General features: G+C 53.7%; 2 protein-coding genes across 2 annotated transcripts; one reads left to right on the plus strand and one right to left on the minus strand.

The window, feature by feature from the left end:
• LOC134057247 (olfactory receptor 14J1-like) lies at positions 1-1,359 on the minus strand (the record flags this gene model as incomplete). Its single annotated transcript, XM_062514244.1, has 2 exons — positions 1-105; positions 898-1,359. Coding segments are annotated over 2 exons (567 nt in total), but the record flags the coding sequence as incomplete, so codon positions are not given.
• Positions 1,360-10,028: 8,669 nt separating this feature from the next.
• LOC134057248 (serine/threonine-protein kinase pim-1-like) lies at positions 10,029-12,411 on the plus strand. The gene is made up of 5 exons (XM_062514245.1): positions 10,029-10,529; positions 10,616-10,666; positions 10,864-11,250; positions 11,886-12,048; positions 12,305-12,411. Exons 1-5 carry the CDS (start codon positions 10,029-10,031, stop codon positions 12,409-12,411), a joined length of 1,209 nt encoding a protein of 402 aa, XP_062370229.1.
• Positions 12,412-18,723: the final 6,312 nt, after the last annotated feature.

The raw sequence follows: 18,723 nt of genomic DNA on the forward strand, positions 1-18,723 counted from the left end.
TTAGAGGTTGCTGATGAGTTTTATTACTCCAGAGGCCTCTTCTTTCTTGAGGTCTTTGGTTGAGAATTTCACTGACAAAGGCAAATAAGCATTTTCTAACATGTTCTAAATAGATAAAGGAAAAAAAGCATAAGTGAATAAGTGGGGAAAAGTGAAGTTTTCAATTCCTCTGTTATTAGTTAGACAGATTTCAGAAATGTATTCCAAGAGAATATACTATATTGACAACAACACAGATAGAAGTGTTTTGTCCTGTTAGGTTTCCTTTTTCTGTTTTTAGATTGACATCAGCAGTGTCCAATTGATATTGACCCCCATAACCGTCTAGTGCAGTCTGAAGAGATATGAAAATCAAGACCCTTCATAGATGACAATCAGTCAGGCTTTGTCCCCACAGCCTTCCTACCATTTCCCTCATCCAACTCCTGTAACTCCTATGGATCAGGAATGGTGTGTCCAGCAGGAGCAGGGCAGTAATCCTTCCCCTTTGTTTGGCACTGGTTGGGCAGCACCCTGAGTGCTGTGTCCAGTCCTGAACCCCCAATTTAGGGAGGACATAGAGGGGTTGGAGCATGTCCAGTGATGGGCAACAAGGCTGGTGAGGGGTCTTGAACACAAGTCCTCTTGGGAGTGGGTGATGGAGTTGAGGATGTTTATCCTGGAAAAGAAGCTTGGACTTGATTTATGGACAATATTAAAAGAAGAAAAGAGGAAAAAAAATTAAAAAAAACAAACAAGAGGACTATCAAAGATTACTTTTATTACAAGAGATACACGGAAATTGGCACTTCACTTTCAGAAATCCCTTAAAAATTTCAGAATTTTTCCCATGATCAGTGTCCACAGTGCAGCCTTGAGCTCCTGGTTCCTCAGGCTGTAGATGAGGGGGTTCAGGGCTGGAGGCACCACTGAGTACAGAACTGACAGGGCCAGATCCAGGGATGGGGAGAAGATGGAGGGGGGCTTCAAGTAGGCAAACATTGCAGTGCTGAGGAACAGAGAGACCACGGCCAGGTGAGGGAGGCAGGTGGAAAAGGCTTTGTGCCTTCCCTGCTCACAGGGGATCCTCAGCACAGCCCTGAAGATCTGCACATAGGAGAAAACAATGAACACAAAACAGCCAAAAGCTAAACAGGCACTAACAGCAAGAAGCCCAAGTTCCCTGAGGTAGGATTTGGAGCAGGAGAGTTTGAGGATCTGTGGGATTTCACAGAAGAACTGGCCCAGGGCATTGCCCTGGCACAGGGGCAGGGAAAATGTATTGGCTGTGTGCAGCAGAGCATTGAGAAAGGCACTGGCCCAGGCAGCTGCTGCCATGTGGGCACAAGCTCTGCTGCCCAGGAGGGTCCCGTAGTGCAGGGGTTTGCAGATGGACACGTAGCGGTCGTAGCACATGATGGTCAGGAGGGACAGCTCTGCTGACAAGAAGAACGCAAAGAAAAACAGCTGAGCAGCACATGCAGAGTAGGAGATGTTGTTGGTGTGCCAGAGGGAATTGTGCATGGCTTTGGGGACAGTGGTGCAGATGGAGCCCAGGTCAGTGAGGGCCAGGTTGAGCAGGAAGAAGAACATGGGGGTGTGCAGGTGGTGGCCGCAGGCTACGGCGCTGATGATGAGGCCGTTGGCCAGGAGGGCAGCCAGGGAGATGCCCAGGAAGAGGCAGAAGTGCAGGAGCTGCAGCTGCCGCGTGTCTGCCAATGCCAGCAGGAGGAAGTGCCTGATGGAGCTGCTGTTGGACATTTCTGCACTCTGGGCATTGTGGACTGTTCAAATAGACATTGACAAGTTGGTGTCAATTTCTCTGACTCAGTCCTATGCTATTTCTTTTTGAATCCCCCTAAAATACTGTTCTTCCTATGGAGAAACTTTGCTTAACTTTTTGAACTTGGGGACTGTTGCTGCTTATTTAATGCCTCATCTTTAGCAGTGCTATCAGCCTGGACACTGAGGAGCACCGATGGCAAACAGAACTCCCTGTGCCTTTTGCTCCTTACAGCTTCCTCTGTTTCTGGGTGATTGCACTTAATGCATCCTTGAAAAAAGAAGTAGCCTTTTTAAAGCCTCCAATTCCAAAATAATTTTCCCTAAACTCTTTTTTTTTTTTTCCCCCTCTGTGCAGATGGACAGAGAAAGAGATACCCAGAGTTGCTCTGGCTCTCTGCTGCCTGGAGTAATGCCTATTATGGGAGCTGTTTCTCTGTTTCCAAGGCTTGTCCCTGCCAGTGCTGCCAGAGCCCAGCCCAGCCCTGGGGTCTCAGCTCTGCCCTGCAGACCCCTCCCAGCACAGGGCACTGCCCAGGGGCATCTCCCTGGCAGCAGGGCCTGAAGGGCAGCTCAGACAAACTGAGATGCTGCAAGCCAAGGTGCTGCTGCTGCTGTCTGTAGGCAGAGCAGGCTGAGGAGGAGGCACTTTGTGAGGCAGAGCTGAGGCACATCTGCTGATGCCCAGGGGGACAGTGCAGGAGTCTCAGTGACACAGACACACCTGACAGCCCCTTTGCCTTGCCTTGAGGAGAGAGCTGAGAGCAGCCCTGGCCATGCAGCAGCATCTCCAGAGCAGGAGGAATCTGCCCTGATGGGGGTGGCTCCTTCCACCTCCAACTTCAGACCACAGTCCATGGGGAGCTGCCAGGCAGGCTGAGAGCTGTCCCTGGCAGGTGGCACATGCCCTGGGCTGGCTAAGAGCCCTGAGGGCTGCAGGAGCTGCTCTGCAGGACAGCCCTGGGCAGCCCTGGCTGCAGCCCCAGCTTCAGCCCCTGCAGCCGTCCCTGGCAGCAGCACTGGCAGAGTCCTCCTGACACATCCCCCAGGCTGTGGGCTGTGCTGGCTGCAGGAGATCCCTCCAGGAGCACAGGGGACATTGCCCTGCACCCACAGACTCACCATGTCCAGGCCTGTGAAGATGTTTCCCCAAGTGAAGTCTCAGCTCAATGTCTTCCCAGTCCTGATTGCCTTTAGCCTGTCTGTGCCTGGCTCCTGTCCCCTCAGTGCCTGAAGGCAGTGCCCTCAGCCCTGCTGGGCTGGGACAGGAGCTGCTCCTCAGCAGAAATGCCCTTTTTGAAGCTTTTCTTAGTTTACCTTAGGAGCCACCTCTGTGCCCTGAGCTCAACGCATCTCAGCTGCACAGACACAGCACAAGGACTTTAATGACCCTCTTGGGGACTGGGTGCTGTTTACATCAGACTCAGTCCCTCAGAGAGTGATCAAAGAACTTCTCAAGAACTCAGAACTAAAAGAGAACTCTAAACTTATCTGAAGTTTTAATGGGTTCCACTGAGGGACACAACTGAGTAATTGTCCCAGGTTCCAGTTAGAGCAGAACACTGGTGGCAGTGATGTAAGGTGGGGACAAACAAGGGAAAGGTGTCTGTGATGCTGAGCAAACCTGGATGTGTCTCAGCAATGCCAAGGGCCAAGGGCTGAGCCCCAGCCCCTGGCAAGGCAGATCCTGTCCCTCCCTCCTTGCTCAGGGCTCTTCCCGGGGCACTGGGCTCTGGGGATGTGCAATGCCAAGGGCAGCACCATGGGGCGGCCCCTGCCAGGCTGCTGAGCAGGGACAAGGAGGCAATGAGGCCCCAGCACAGCAAGGCTCACTTGTCCCCTGCTGGCCAAGGGCCCAGGGCCAGCAGCCATGGCCAAAGTGCTGCAGCACTTGGCTCTGGCAGGGCCTTTCAGCTGCTGCCCATCCCTGTGCCCTCTGCAGCCCAGGCTGTCCTACGGTGTCCATGCCCTGCCCCTCTGTCCCTGCAGGCTGTCCTCATCCCCCGGCTGCCCCACCTGGCTGGCCCCTTCCTTTGCTGACAGCTCTGCCTCCTGCCTGCCTCTGCCTGCACACACAAAGCCTTGGGCTGCTCCAGACTCCTTCTGGATGCCAGGTTTCACTACAGCCCTGCCCTGCGAGTGAAATTTCTTTAACCTTGGGTCCAGTCTGGACCATCCCAGCTGCTCTTGGCATCAATTCTTTCTTTTTTTCTCAGGCTGTTTTCAACTATGTCCAAAGGATCCCCTATCTATGAAACGTCCCTTCAATCCCTCCCTGGGCTCTCTTCTGTCCTCAGTCTCCACTCCACTGAACACAGAGCTCCTTTGTCCTTATACATTGGTCATGTTCTTGCAGCCTCCAAACCCAAACTTGGGAGATTCACAGAATTCTTAGAATTCACAAAACTCACACAATGAGTAGGTTGGAAGAGACCTTCAAGAACATCAAATCCAACCCAAGCCCTAACACCTCAACTTGACTATGGCCACAAGTGCCATATTCAGACTTTTGTTTAACACATCCATGGGTGTTGACTCCACCACCTCTCCAGGCAGACCATTCCAGTACTTTTATCACTCTTTCCATGAAAAACTCTTTTCCTAGTATCCAGCCAATTGTTCCCTTTAAACAATTTGAGGCTGTGTCCTCTCATTCTGTCAGTTGTTGCCTGGTGATCTCTGGGCCCTCTCCAAGGTGTTGGCAAATGAAAATATTCTGCTCATAGTCTAAGGAAATCACCAGAGAACAAGGAATCCATACCTGTCTGTCCCAGCTACTTTTGTCTGGGCCCAGTTCTTGGACAGATGTAATTTTGGAGGTGGAATCCCAGATTTGGGCATTGGCAGCTTGGTAAGGAGGGCAGTTCTTTTCCACTGGAAGGAAAGCACTGAGTCCCAGTGTGTGGTGGTAGATGGGAGACAGCCCTCAGGAGGCCTGGGCTAGCCTGAGCTGTCTGTCCTGGAAGATTTTGGCTGGGAGCAACCCTTGTATATGAAGAACTTTTCATGGGGATTGCCAATTCCAGCCCTGGGCACCTGGAAAAGGGGATGGTTCTGCTCCACAGGAAGGAAAGCCCAGAGCCCCAGTGTTTCAGGGGCTGATGAGAGGCAGCCCATGACATGCCAGGATCAGCTGGACTGTGCAGGTGGCCCCCAGGAGGCCAAACCATCCCCACCCATTCCATGTCCATTCCTTTACAAATCCATTTCTTACAAATATCAATCACACAATGCTGCAATCATGTCAGCTCTAGAGAGAACAGCAATAAAACACACACTTAAAATAGGGATGGAGATTTCTGAGAACCTCTTTGACACATTTCTCCATAGCTGGAGTTGAAATCCTTGCCGATGAATGGCACCACACCAGAGGGAAATCAAGACAGAACCATGGTTTGATAGGAAACCTCTCAAAAATTCAGTCATAGTCAAACTCCAAAGTCTCTGATACTGTTCATGGGTCCCACTGAGGGTCACAACTGAGAAAGTGTCTTCAGGTTCCAGTCAGAGCAGGAAATTGGATGCAGAGATGTCAAGTTGTGTGGGAAATGCAGGCATGGAGAGCTCTCAGGGCCTTGTTCATACAGGCTGAGAGATAGAGATGGATCCAAGGTTTGACCTAAGACCTTGGAGTAAGCTTGAAGTACTAGAGTGCTGAAAGTAAAATAGACATGAATCAAGAATATAAGTTTGCAATTTAAGCAGAAATATGTTTTAAGCAAACAGATATGTATTATGTAAGCAAAGCATTATGTTAAGTGAGATCTTAAAAGATTTTCAAGTTTAGCAGTAGAAGCTGTAATAAAGGCAGCTAGAAGTTTAAGATGTATCAGTATAAGTGTGTGAATTGTTAAATGATTGGTTGAAAAATGATGCGTTGCAGCAGAGCCATGGGAAGCAAAGCAAATAATGACTGGTGTAAAAAGACACTAGCAAAGTTCCTAGAAGTATTGGATTGGCTAAAAGCTTACATAAGTCATTATAACTAAGAATGAAACAGCTCCTGATATTATGGCATTGGAGCTAAGACTTTTTATGTCTCAGCCTTCTTTGAGACTGCTGCCACAAGGCAATAAACCACGTTTTGCAATGTCTCTCTCTTGCCCCATCATTTATAGTAATCATCTCCTGCTAGGGATTATTTGTCCATCAGATGTGCCAATTGAAATCAATAAGGATTTCAAGACACCAAATCTACCCCATTAAAATCAATAGGGATTTAGGGACACCAAATGTACCCAATTCAAGTCAATGGGATTTAGGGACACCAAGTCTATCCATTAAAGTCAATGGGGATTTTGCCAAAACTTGGTGCTAAAATGGGTAAATTTGGGAGACATCGTGGTCTGAATTCTGTGAATTTCTGCTCCAGGTTGACAGTGCTGATGCTTTGGAAGTTGTGGATGAATTCCTGGAAGCCAATCCCAAATGCCTGATGCCACACCTGTGGCCCATGCTGGAGCTGTTCCTCCAGGTAAGTGGGAAAATTTCCATTTTCAGCCTAAAGTGTGGGAATTGCTATCAGAAAATTGGGGTTTTTAGCAGCAAATATTTTGGGACATCAAGTCTGCCATTTGAGGTGCATGAAGATTGAATGACATCAGGTCTACCCCACTGAAATAAAGGACTATCAGGACACCAGGTCTACCACATTGAAGTCAATAGGAATGTAGAGAGACCAGGTCTACCTATGAAAGTCAATAGGGATTTAGGGAAGCCAGGTCTACCCAGACAAAGCAATGAGGATTTTGGGATACCTGTTTTAGGAGGCCACAGGGTTTTTCTGTGATCCAGGTGTCCAAGGGGTACCCAGATGTATCCAGGTGATTTTTGGGGGGATCCAGGAGATTTTTGATGCCCCTAGGTGTCCCGACTCACCTTGATGGGCTGGGAAAAGATCACAGCCACCACTGCATTGTGGCAGTTGATGTGGACACAGATGACCCTTGGTGTTGGGGGCCTGTCAGAGGGCACCCTAACATTCTGCGGGTCCCCCCAAACTCCAGGTGAAGGCCTCTGGGGTGGGAGGGAGCCCCGAGTTATCTCGGGAGAGGATGCAGGGCAGGTACACTCAGGTGCTTTGGTCTGTGGGGTCGGTGAAGACGGCGTTCTGCACCAGCTCCAGCTCTCACAGGGGCAAAGGGGGCACCCCAAAATCTCAGGGGGGAAGCGAGGTCAACCAAATTCATGTGCGTAAAACCTCTGTAAACCACAAAGGAAGTTCTGGGTATGTATTTTATATAGTGCTGAGGTGCATGTGGGATATCTGCTCCAAAAATGCGCACACCTTCAGTGACCTGTGCCTCTCCTTTTATTCTCTACACATTAGGATTGAACAGTTGTCCTGGTTTGAAAGACAGGTGTTTGCTAAGGAAAGCAGAAGCTTCCCTTTGGACTGAAAAAAAAAAAAAGTGATTCTTCCGATTATTATAATTTTGGAATTAAGAGAGAGCTCTCAGGCAAAGATATGGGGGTAGGAATAACAGTTCTTTACTAGTATCTCTAACAAGACAAACAAGAACAACAACAGCTATGAAATTACCCACAAACAGAACAGTAACTCAGTCCCAGTGTTTTTTGGCTGCAGGCACCTTTTCCCTGAGCTGCAGTTCCCGGTGCTGGGGGCGGGCGGGTCCCGCAGAGCTGCAGGAGGGCTGGGGGTGATGGCAGCGCTGTCCCTGGGGGAGAGAGAGATGGAGAGAGCTCTCCGCTCAGGGTGTGGGTCCCAGTGCTCAGCAGAATGCTGGATGGTGGGAGTTCACAGTGAGAAGACAGCCGGGCAGGGTCCGATGGTGGTTTCCCGACGCTGGGATGGCAGGGATGGGACACCGGCGGTGATCGTCCTTCTCGTCCGAACTCCGCGGGGGAAATGGGCCGAGGCCCAGCCTTCCTCTTCCTCTTCTGGCTGTTTGAATCTCGCGGGGTTTCCCTCTTCTCTCTCCTCCCCCTTGTCACCAGGGCCCAGTCAACAGGTACCTTAGCATGACAATGGGGAAAATTGCACAGAGGGAAAAAGGGAGAGAACCAACCCCCAACATTATCCACCCCGAATTTTCCCCTACCATCATGCTAAATCAAATTAAAATCTTCAAATTATAGACATCCATACATTTACAGATACAGGCACAGTATTGTAGGTAGTTCACCCTAAAACAAGGTCTCCTTGGGGTATGCATCGGGTCTATCCATCCCTTTGCATCACTGACCAGGTACAACCTGGCCCTTGAGCAAAAACCACCCCACAAATTGGATTGTCTTTGCTGGAGGCAGAGTTCACCCAAACAGTTTTTCCTAGCATACCTCTCATATGCACCACTGGAACCTTGTCCCCATCTGGTGTTCTCAAGGGCTCAGACTGGGCAGGGCCTGCTCGATTAGTGGAACCTCGGGTGTTCACTAACCATGTGGCCTTTGGTAGATTAATCTCCCAGTTCTTGAAAGTCCCCCCACCCAGTGCCTTCAAGGTGGTTTTAAGCAGCCCATTGCCCCGTTCCACTTTCCCAGCCGCTGGTGCGTGATAAGGAATGTGGTACACCCACTCGATGCCGTGTTCTCTGGCCCAGGTGTTTATGAGGCTGTTCTTGAAATGAGTCCCATTGTCTGACTCAATTCTCTCAGGGGTACCATGTCTCCAAAGGACTTGTTTTTCCAGGCCCAGGATGGTGTTGCGGGCAGTGGCATGAGGCACAGGGTAGGTCTCCAACCATCCAGTGGTGGCTTCCACCATGGTCAGCACGTAGCGCTTGCCTTGGCGTGTCTGAGGCAGTGTGATGTAGTCAATCTGCCAGGCCTCCCCATACTTATATTTGGACCACCGCCCCCCATACCAGAGAGGCTTCACTCGCTTGGCTTGCTTGATGGCAGCACACATCTCACAGTCATGGATAACCTGGGAAATGCTGTCCATGGTGAGATCCACCCCTCGGTCTCGTGCCCACTTATAGGTAGCATCTCTGCCTTGGTGACCTGAGGCATCGTGGGCCCATCGAGCCAGGAACAACTCTCCCTTGTGTTGCCAGTCTAAGTCTATCTGTGACACCTCTATCCTTGCAGCCTGATCTACTTGCTCATTGTGTTGGTGCTCCTCATTAGCCCGACTCTTGGGGACATGGGCATCTACATGACGGACCTTTACGGGTAGCTTCTCTACCCGACTGGCAATGTCTTTCCACTTATCAGCAGCCCAGATTGGTTTTTCCCTACGTTGCCAGTTAGCTTTTTTCCATCTTTCCAGCCAGCCCCACAGAGCATTGGCTATCATCCATGAATCAGTGTAAAGGTAAAGCTTTGGCCACTTCTCTCTTTCAGCAATGTCCAGGGCCAGCTGAACGGCTTTGAGTTCAGCAAGTTGACTTGATCCACCTTCTCCTTCAGTAGCTTGTGCAACCTGTCGTGTGGGGCTCCATACGGCTGCTTTCCACTTCCGGTTCATCCCCACGATGCCACAGGAACCGTCAGTGAAAAGAGCGTAGCGAGTTTCATCTGCTGGCAGTTGGTTGTATGGCGGGGCTTCATCAGCCCGGGTCACTTGTTCTTGCTCCTCTTCATTGGCAAGACCAAAATTTTCACCTTCTGGCCAGTTTGTAATTGTTTCCAAAATCCCAGGGCTATTTGGGTTTCCGATACGGGCGCGCTGTGTGATGAGGGCGATCCACTTGCTCCATGTGGCATCGGTGGCATGGTGGGTAGAGGGGACCTTCCCTTTAAACATCCACCCCAGCACTGGTAGTCGGGGTGCCAGGAGGAGCTGTGCTTCTGTGCCAATCACCTCTGAGGCAGCTTGAACTCCTTCATAAGCAGCCAAGCTACCCTTGCATATATACAGAAATTAGGAGGCAGAATCCCAGTGTTGGCCATGAATGCCTGTGCTTGAAAGATCTTTTTATCATGGGAAGAAAATATCCAGGGACTGCTACCGGGGTATGCAGGGCTTGGCACAGGCCTAGAAGGCAACGGAAAATCAGACATGGGGACAAACGGCCCCAGGGCTTCAGTGACAGCAGCAGCAGCAGCAGCAGTGACAGAAGCGATTTTGTCGACCCTCTGGCTCTCCTCTCCCTCTCCCGCAGTCCCACAGCCTCTCTCGGTCTCTCTTTCCCTGGGTCCCCCTCCTCTGCCAGTCTCCATCTCCCAGTTCCTAGCCGGGCCATGCCCTCGGGCTGCCCTGGCCCCAGGCGGGGCTTTCCCATCTCCATCCCCGTCCCCATCCATCCCGCCACGGTCTCACCTCCACCCGGCTCTGGCTGTACTGGCGGTGGTGCTGCTGGATGGACATCAGTGCGTGGAGCGGCATCGCCTCCCTTTGGCTCCGCCTGTCCCGACACCGGCCCCGGACCCGGCCCCGGCCCCAACATGGGCCCCGACCCCAACCCCGGCCCCTGGCCCTGGCCCCAAGGTGTGCCCTGGCCACGGTCCTGGTCTTGGTCCTGGCTCCTGCCAGGCCCGTGGAGCACACACACGGCACGGCTGCTCCTGCTGCCTGTGTTGCGGTTTCCCAGGTCCGAGCTCCACCGCTCGGCAGCGCGGTCGCTGGCCCTGAGCCTCTGCTGTCCCGTTCCAAAGAGCGAACACCTGGGGCTGCCCGGCCCGGGGCGGCTGAGGGGTGCTCAGGGCTCATGTCTGGCCCCGGGCCGAGCGCTGACAGCCGCGTCTCGCTGGCAGGGGAGGCGCAGCACGGCACGAAGGAGCGGTACCAGCTCGGTTTGCTGCTGGGGTGTGGCGGCTTTGGCAGCGCCTGGGCGGTGACTCGGCTCTCGGACGGTGCCCTGGTGAGTGGTGGGATCAGTGGCAGGCAGAAGAGGAGGAGGCAGGAGGAGGAGGAGGAGCTCAGCCTGCTGCTGCCGTTGGCTTGCAGGTGGCCATCAAAAGGGTGCCATGGAACCACGTCCAGCACTGGGGCAAGCTGGTGAGTGAGCGGGGACCAGCGGGAGAAGCCGGGGCGTGCCAGGATGGGATGAGTCGAGACCCGGAAGGGTGGAAGCCACGCCAGGAGCCTGGAGGGAGAGTGGGTGTGGGGCCAGCAGAGCATCCCGTGCTGGGGGAGAGCTTCCCAAGCTCTGGCACAGCATCAGTCCCGGTGACGGCATCGTGGTCCTCCTGCAGCCCAATGGCACCAGCGCACCACTGGAGATCGTGCTGCTGGACAAGGTGTCCACAGGCTTCCCTGGAGTTCTCCAGCTGCTGGAGTGGCTTGAGCTCCCCAACAACATCCTGATGGTTCTGGAGCACCTGGAGCGGTGTCAGGACCTCCGTCATTTCATTTGGTCACAGGGGCTCCTGTCAGAGGAGGTGGCACAGGAGCTGTTCTGCCAGGTGCTGGAGGCCGTGCAGCACTGCACCAGCTGTGGGGTCCTGCACAGGGACATCAAACCGGAGAACATCCTGCATGACCTGGCCACCTGGCAGGCAAAATTGATTGACTTTGGCTGTGGCACCTACCTGCAGGACACAGCCTACACTCACTTTACAGGTGAGCCCACACAGGGCTGTGTTCCCTGTCCCGGCATCTCCTGGCCCAACATCTCAGGGCCCAGCCTGGCTGTGGTAGCAGGGACTCTCCTTTTTGCTGCCAGTCATGGCACTGAGTCTTCATCTGAGTTGCTTTTGACTGGGGTGGGTGGGGGGCCAGCTTCCAGCCCTGCTGGCAGCTTTTGCCAGCCACTGTGTCCAGGACTGGGGCTGGGGCAGCCAGCCAGACAAAAACACCCGTGGGTGGGGGCAGTGGGTTGTGGGGGGGTCCAAACCTGTGCAGCAGCTGTTTTGGTGGGCAGGTGAGAAAGGGCTTGCACTACTGTGCTCACATTGCTTGCCTTGTCCTCATAATGTCTTTTGGGGCAATGCAGGCAGGAAGGATGAAGACATGGATTTTCCCCACTACGGAGTGGGTTTTTCCTTGTCATGGTCAGGCCTTGCCAGGGCTTCTGCTGCACTCTTCCAGCACCAGTGGCTCCTTTTCCAACCCCAAGTTTGTACACAAGTCCCAGGTGCTGGCCAGAGGCAAGGGGTCACACCATGTGCCACTGGTGCAGCCCTAGCATGCCCAAGGATTCTGGGGCCAGGCTCTGGGAGCAGCAGCATCCCCCTGATGAACTCCATCTGTATTCCAGAGGAACACCGTCCTACAGCCCCCAGAATGGACCCACTTTGGCTGGTACTATGGCAAGCCAGCTACCCTCTGGTCCCTGGGCATCCTGCTGCACCAGATGGTCTGTGGGGAGCACCCTTTCAGGAGGGGCCGGAACATCAGCTGGAACCATCAGCTCTCACTGCCACAACAGGTCTCTCAAGGTGAATCCTCATCTATGGGCACAGGGGGAATACCAGTGCTGGGAGACAGCAGTGGGCTCGTGAACATCCCGCTCTGGCAGCTGCTGAGGAGGTGGCACATGTCCTGCTCTCCTGCTCTCCTCCAAAACAAAGAACTGATGGGAAGGTTTAGGCCCAGCTCTGAGCACATGCAGCACGGCCTGAGCATGAGAACAGTGGGGCAAAGCAGACTGGAGCCTCCTCCAACTGACCAGTGGTTTCTGCTTTCTCTGTCCAGAGTGCCAAGATCTGATCAGATGGTGCTTATCCATGCTCCACATGGAAAGGCCCTCATTAGAAGACCTGTTTTGTGACCCTTGGATGCAGCAAATTCACCTGCCATAGAAGAAGGGAGAGAGCCACAGGCACACTTGGATGCAGGGCTCTGGTAAGTTCCAGTTGCACACAGGCCTTGGCAATCAGAAGCAAAGAAGTCCAGACTTTTTTGTCCTGCCTGTGTCACTGCACAGGGGTCATCAGGTGGGAACACACAGCCCTTGAGCTGCTCTGCCCAGCACTGCTGGCCACCATCTGAGCTGCTTTGGCTTGTCCTGGTTCACTGACAGCTGGGCCCTGGGCAGAACACTGAGAGCCTGGTCTCACCCCAGGGAAGGAGAAGGAGCCCCTGGAGAAGCTGTAGCAGGTGGGGCTGCTGCTGCTGGAGACAGTGAGGATGACATCAAGGATGACAACCTCTTCCTCCACCTGGCCACTGGCAAGCTGAAGATGGACTTGGATTCTGGCACCTTCTTCAAAGCCAGGCTCCACGGCGAATTTACAGATGAGTCCAGACCCAGGGGGATGCTCCCAGATTTGGGCATTGCACAGCCTGGCCAGGAAGCAAAGGTTCCCCCTTTGCTGGGGAGGATAAAACTGATTCTTCTGTCATCTGCCAAGCTGCTTTTTGGCAGGGCCAGGGGGATGGGCTGGGGTGGGTACGAAATGGGAGTCAGCTCCTGGCCCTGCCAACAGCCCCCAGCACCCACCGTGCCCCGGGCTGGGGCAGCCAGCACGACACAAACAAAGCCCCATGGTGGGAGTGAGGTGGGACTCCAGAACTGGGCATGGCTGCTTTCCTTGGCAGGCAAGGAAGGGCTTGGGCTGCTCCACTGCCCTTGCTTGCTTTGCGATCACCATGACTTGTGGGGCCAGTGCAGGGGAAAAGGGAGAAAGCATGGGCTTCTCTCACCCGTGGGTGGCTTTTTCCCTGGCATCTAGGGTTGGGCCTTCCTCAAGCCCCTGACAGAGATGAGATTTTTTACCATTTTTCTTTTCTCCCCTTCTGGACTGTAATCTATTTTCATTAATTTGTTGATTCTTTCTCTAAAGGAAGTGTTCCAGGTGGGCTCCAGTGTGGATCAGGAAGTGCTCGGGACCAGCTGCGGCGTGGATGGGCCGTGCCCTTGGAGAAGGCTGAGGACATCCCTTGGGACCAGCTTTTCTTCCAGCAGCGATGGCATGAGGTGGGTCCCCAACTTCTTGTCACGGTGGGATGAGAGCTTTTGGGAGATGGCAGGGAGCACAGGAGCATCCTGCTGTGGCAGCTGCTGAGGAGGTGGATGTGCCATGGCTGGCTGCAGGCTGGGCACATGTCCTGCCCTCCTGCTCTGCTGCCCAAGGCAGCAGTGATGGGCACTGCTCTGGGCACGGCCAGCATGGTCTGGGCACCGTGGCAGCTGGGACAAGGGGCACAGGAGCCTTCAGCTGACAGGCAATTTCTGGTTTCTCTCCTTGGAGCCGGGCCCTGTGGATGCTGAGGCTACTCTGGGCTCTGCCAGGGCTCTGCTGCAGCTCAGCACCAGGCTGGCATCAGCCAAAGGAGAAATGGAGTGACCTGCAGCAGAGACTTGCTTGAGCATTTCAGCAACGCAGCTCAAGTTTGCAGAGTGTACACCTCCAAGGGAAAACATGACATCCTCCAAAAAGTAAATTTCTTCAATAACTTCTGAAATGACATCAATCTGGTATGACCCCAAATGATATTTTTCAGCCTGCTCAAGCTGTAGCTCAGTCCTTCTCTGAACAGTTCTCACCCCCACCTGCCTTTTACTTCACAGTCCTGGGGCAGAGAGTGGAACCAGGGCTGAGGTGCATGGGGAGCACCCAGAGCTGTGGCTTGCACTCAGTGTTTGCAAGTGTTGTGTTCTCATCTCGTGCAGCCTGTGGGGAAAACAGCCTGTGCTGCCAGGCCAGCACTGCCCCTCTGGGCAGGGACAAGGCTGAAGGGCTTTCCCATTCCAGAGGAGCCAGCATGGAGCATTGGCAGGGCCTGGCAGGGCTGGACACAGGTCTGGCTCCTGTCCAGGACTCACTGCCCACCCACCCCCATTGTGCTCCCATGGACAGAAGGGTCTGTCTGTGCCATGGGCTCTGGGATGTCTCTGTATCCATGGACAGAAGGGTCTGTCTGTGCCAGGGGCTCTGGGATGTCTCTGTATCCATGGACAGAAGGGTCTGTCTGTGCCAGGGGCTCTGGGATGTCTCTGTATCCATGGACAGAAGGGTCTGTCTGTGCCAGGGGCACTGGGAAGTCTCTGTACCCATGGACAGAAGGGTCTGTCTGTGCCAGGGGCTCTGGGATGTCTCTGTATCCATGGACAGAAGGGTCTGTCTGTGCCAGGGGCACTGGGAAGTCTCTGTACCCATGGACAGAAGGGTCTGTCCGTGCCAGGGGCTCTGGGATGTCTCTGTATCCATGGACAGAAAGGTCTGTCTGTGCCAGGCTATCCATATTGTCTTTGTACCTGTGGGACCAACATGGAGAGTGAAAGTGTCAGTCACGTTGCTTGCACACTCCTTGCTTTCTATACCATACACATCCATGCACACCCCCATGTATGGATATATTAAAAGGATATGGATGCACAGACATTTCCCACAGAGCTCTTACTTTGGCATAACTCACCTTGTAAGGCAGGGGACAGGGGATTTGTTCCCCATCTTTGTGAGTAGGTGTCCAAGAGGTGAAGGCAGCAGAATTTAGGAGCAATTTCAGGATTTCTAGGCAGGAAGTGGAGCTGACAACTGTCTGCATAAATCGCTGGATTCACTGCTGGGATGGGCTGCTATTAATTGAGGAATATGGCACAATGGAGACATGAGACTTGGAAAAATCCCAGTCGTCGTGGATTTGTGCCAAGGGGGTAGCTGCAGAAACACTTTGTGTCTGCTTTGGGGACACAAGGTCCAAGGATCTGCAGTGTCAGAGGGTGACTGTGGCTGGTGGCAGGTGAAGTCCTGTTTCATGACATGCCAGAGTGGAACAGGACAAAGATAAAAGCACCCACAACCTCACTGATGAAGTCTTTCTGATGCTGCACATCCTATAGGAAAAGCTTCTGTCACCCAATCCATTTGGAGTTATCACATTAATTTTCAATACTTGAGGTTACAGTTTCAAACTGCAGTGTTTTTACCCTCAAAACACAATCATGCACAATCCAAATTTCAATTTCCTCTTTCTTCAACAACAATTAAAAATGATTTAATATTGCAATCAAATCCCAAAATTTTTTAAAAAAGGATGCTGAGGTCAGTAATATGGATCCATGTCATCAGAACTTTCACAAAGCAAATAATTTAGTTGTCTTTTTAAAAAAGATAAGATACTAATTAATCCAAAGTTACAGAAGATTTTTCACTACACATTGGGGTCTATATTTTCTCTTCATTTTCACTTTTCTTTTTGTTCTTTTTTCCTTTTTTCTTTTTTTTTTTTTTTTAACACAGAGAACACATCCTAAGAAAGGAATGTACAGCAAAATGAGATGCATTTCTGATAAATAATGAAAATGTAGGCTCCTCCTCTGTTTACTTTTGTCTGGATACTCTGAAAAAAAATATAGCAGATAGCAGCAGCAGATGCAGAGTGGTTGCTTTGGACTAAACTAAAGTTTAGCACTGGTGACATCCTGATCCAGTCACGAGTTGCAGAATTCTTGTGCAGATCTCAAGCCCTGTGTTTGCAGGCACAGCACCTGCAGCTCTGACACAGCAGTGCATGAGAACAGCTCTGCTATTCCCCCAGAGAATCGGGGCTCTGCCCAAGAACGAGGTGCTGCAGTCCTTTGCTCCTGGTTCCCGTGTGGAGCAGCTCCTTCCCGCTGGCTGAGCTGCTCAGGCAGAGCCCGGCAGCTCCTGGCCCTGCAGGGCTGAGGCTTTTCCCCCTTGCTGGGCACAGACTGATGGAGCAGCACTGCTGAGCACGGGGACACAGCGAGGGACCAGGAGCAGCTGCCTTTGTCCACCTGCAGCTCCAAGGCCCAAGCTCTGAGCAGACAGGGCTGGAAGGGACTCGCAGGCTCCCTGTTTGCTGGGCTGCCCCCCTTGTGCCCGGCCCAGCTCTGTGTGGGGCAGAGGGAGAACAAGGGGCAGCTCCCTCCCAGCTCCCAGCCCCAGCCCAGGGACCCCTCTGGCCCCGGGGCTTGGGGCACTGTCAGCACCCTCTGCTCCAGCCACCGCTTCTGCTGGCACTGACAGCAACACCCAAACTGTGGCTGATCCCGAGGGAGCAGCAGCAGTGCCTGCATCTGATCCCTGACTCTGGGGCACGGCTGGACAAACGACACCCACAGCAGCAGCAGCAGCAGCAGCAGCAGCAGCAGCAGCAGCAGCAGCAGCAGCACATGGACCTGACTTTGAGCACAGCCCCTGGCACTGTTCCCTCCCGTGTGCAGTGGTGTCACAGCAGCCTGGGGCACCTGGGAGCCCTCTGTGCCAGCAGGGACTGGAGATGGCAGCCCTGGGCTCCTGGAGGTTGTGCAGGGAACAGAGGTGGGGACTCCCTCTCCATGTGGAGCTTCCAGATGGAAAAGGCTGCTGTGACCAGGCAGCTGCAAGGGCAGAGAAAGGAGGGGCTGGAGCCCTTGATTTGTGCCAGTTCCACAGTCCTGGGGAGCAGCCACTGAGCACAGGGGGAACAGAGGGCACAGCAAGAGGGACAAAACCAGTCAAGGTCAGAGACAGGAAAGAGCCAGAGCTGGGAGCAGGAACAGCTGCTTCATTGCACCCTTGGACAAAGCTCTTGGCTGAGCTTTCAAAGTGCTGAAAGGCATGAAGGGCAGAGAGGTGACAGCAAACCATGCTCCTGTTTGCACAGCCTCCCCTCTCAGTGTCCCAGAAGGATTTGGATGAACTGTATTCTTCTCTCTGAGTTGTCACATTCAGCATGAGCAGCTTAGCCCCAGGAGCTAAAGCAGCTGAAGCTTTAGACCACAAGGGCTGACCAAGAGGGAACTTTTGGACCCCCAGGTTTAGGATGGCCAGCATTTGGGATGTGTCCCAAGGAGGCTGTGCCAGCTTCTCTGGAAGGCCCTGTGCCCTTCCAGCTACGGCTGTGTCAGCAGCCCTGGGGGCTCCTTCTGCTGCCCTGAGCCCGCAGAGCAGGGCAGTGTTTGCTGGTGGTTAGAGCTGCTCATAAACATCCTGTCAGGCTGCCTTAAAACACTTGGGGCGAGGGATTTCTTCCAACCTGGGCAACTTTGGGTGGGCTGAGGGTGTCCCCAGGGCAGGTGGCGGTGTGTGCAAGGGCCTTTATGACACAGAGCAGCACGGTCACCATGGCATGGAATGGGACACGGTGTCAAAGGACCCTTTGTGACCTGTGCTGACATAGGAGCTGGCAGTGACACAGCCACACCACAGTGCTCGGAGCAGGCGACGGGACAGGACGCGCCGGAGCGGTGCTGTGAGGAGCCCCCACACAGCGCACTCGTTCGTGTCTGACCCGGAGCTTTTCTGAGGCGTTATTCCTGCAGGTGACCTCGTGGCAAGGCTGTGGGACTTGGTGGCCCGCGGCCTTCCCGAGGCTTCTCTTTTGCAGGTGCACTCGCGGCCGGACCGCAGGACTTGGTGACCAGAATTGCTTACGAGGAGTCTCCTGTCCTTGTGGCAGGAGCCCTCAAGAGCAGAGTGCAGGACTTGCTGTCCTGCAGCCATCCTGAGGCATCTCTGTCGTGGGTGTCTTCAAGGCACAACTGCACGACTTGTTGCCTCACAGCTTTCCCAAGGCATCTCTCTAGAAGGTGCCTCTGAGGCCAGACTCTGACATGGCGGGCAGATTTCTCAGCCTGTTCAATGTTTGCAGAGGGAAAAAAGAGAAAGGCCCTGGAGTAACCCCAGAACAACCACCTGAGGAGCTGGAGCAGTTCCAGCCAATGCAGGATGGTGAGAGGCACAGCAGGGCCACAGGGCTAATGGCTGCTGAGAGCTGGGCCCCATCCCATCCCATCCCATCCCATCCCATCCCATCCCATCCCATCCCATCCCATCCCATCCCATCCCATCCCATCCCATCCCATCCCACCCACTGTGGACATGGCCAGGGACAGGACAGAAGAAGGGCTGGGCAGACACCCCGCAGCAGCCGTGCTCCATCCCCTGGGGCATCCCGGGGCTGTCCCTGCCTGGGGAGCGCAGGGCTGGGCTGTGTTCTCTGGCCTCTCCCGCCGCCCCTCAGCTCTGGCTGCACTCGCTCTTACCCAGGTGCAGCCACGGACCGGACACAAGAGCAGGAACCCACCCGCGGCCGCTTCCGCACAACACTGAAGGTACCTGCAGCCATCCCCACCTGGGCTGGGCCTGCTGTCACTGCTCAGCCCAGCACAGCGCTTGGAGCATTGCATGGAACTTGCCTCTCTTCCCTGTCCTTTGTTCTCG

Source organism: Cinclus cinclus, unplaced genomic scaffold (assembly GCF_963662255.1).
Source record: "Cinclus cinclus unplaced genomic scaffold, bCinCin1.1 SCAFFOLD_32, whole genome shotgun sequence".
NCBI lineage: Eukaryota > Metazoa > Chordata > Aves > Passeriformes > Cinclidae > Cinclus > Cinclus cinclus.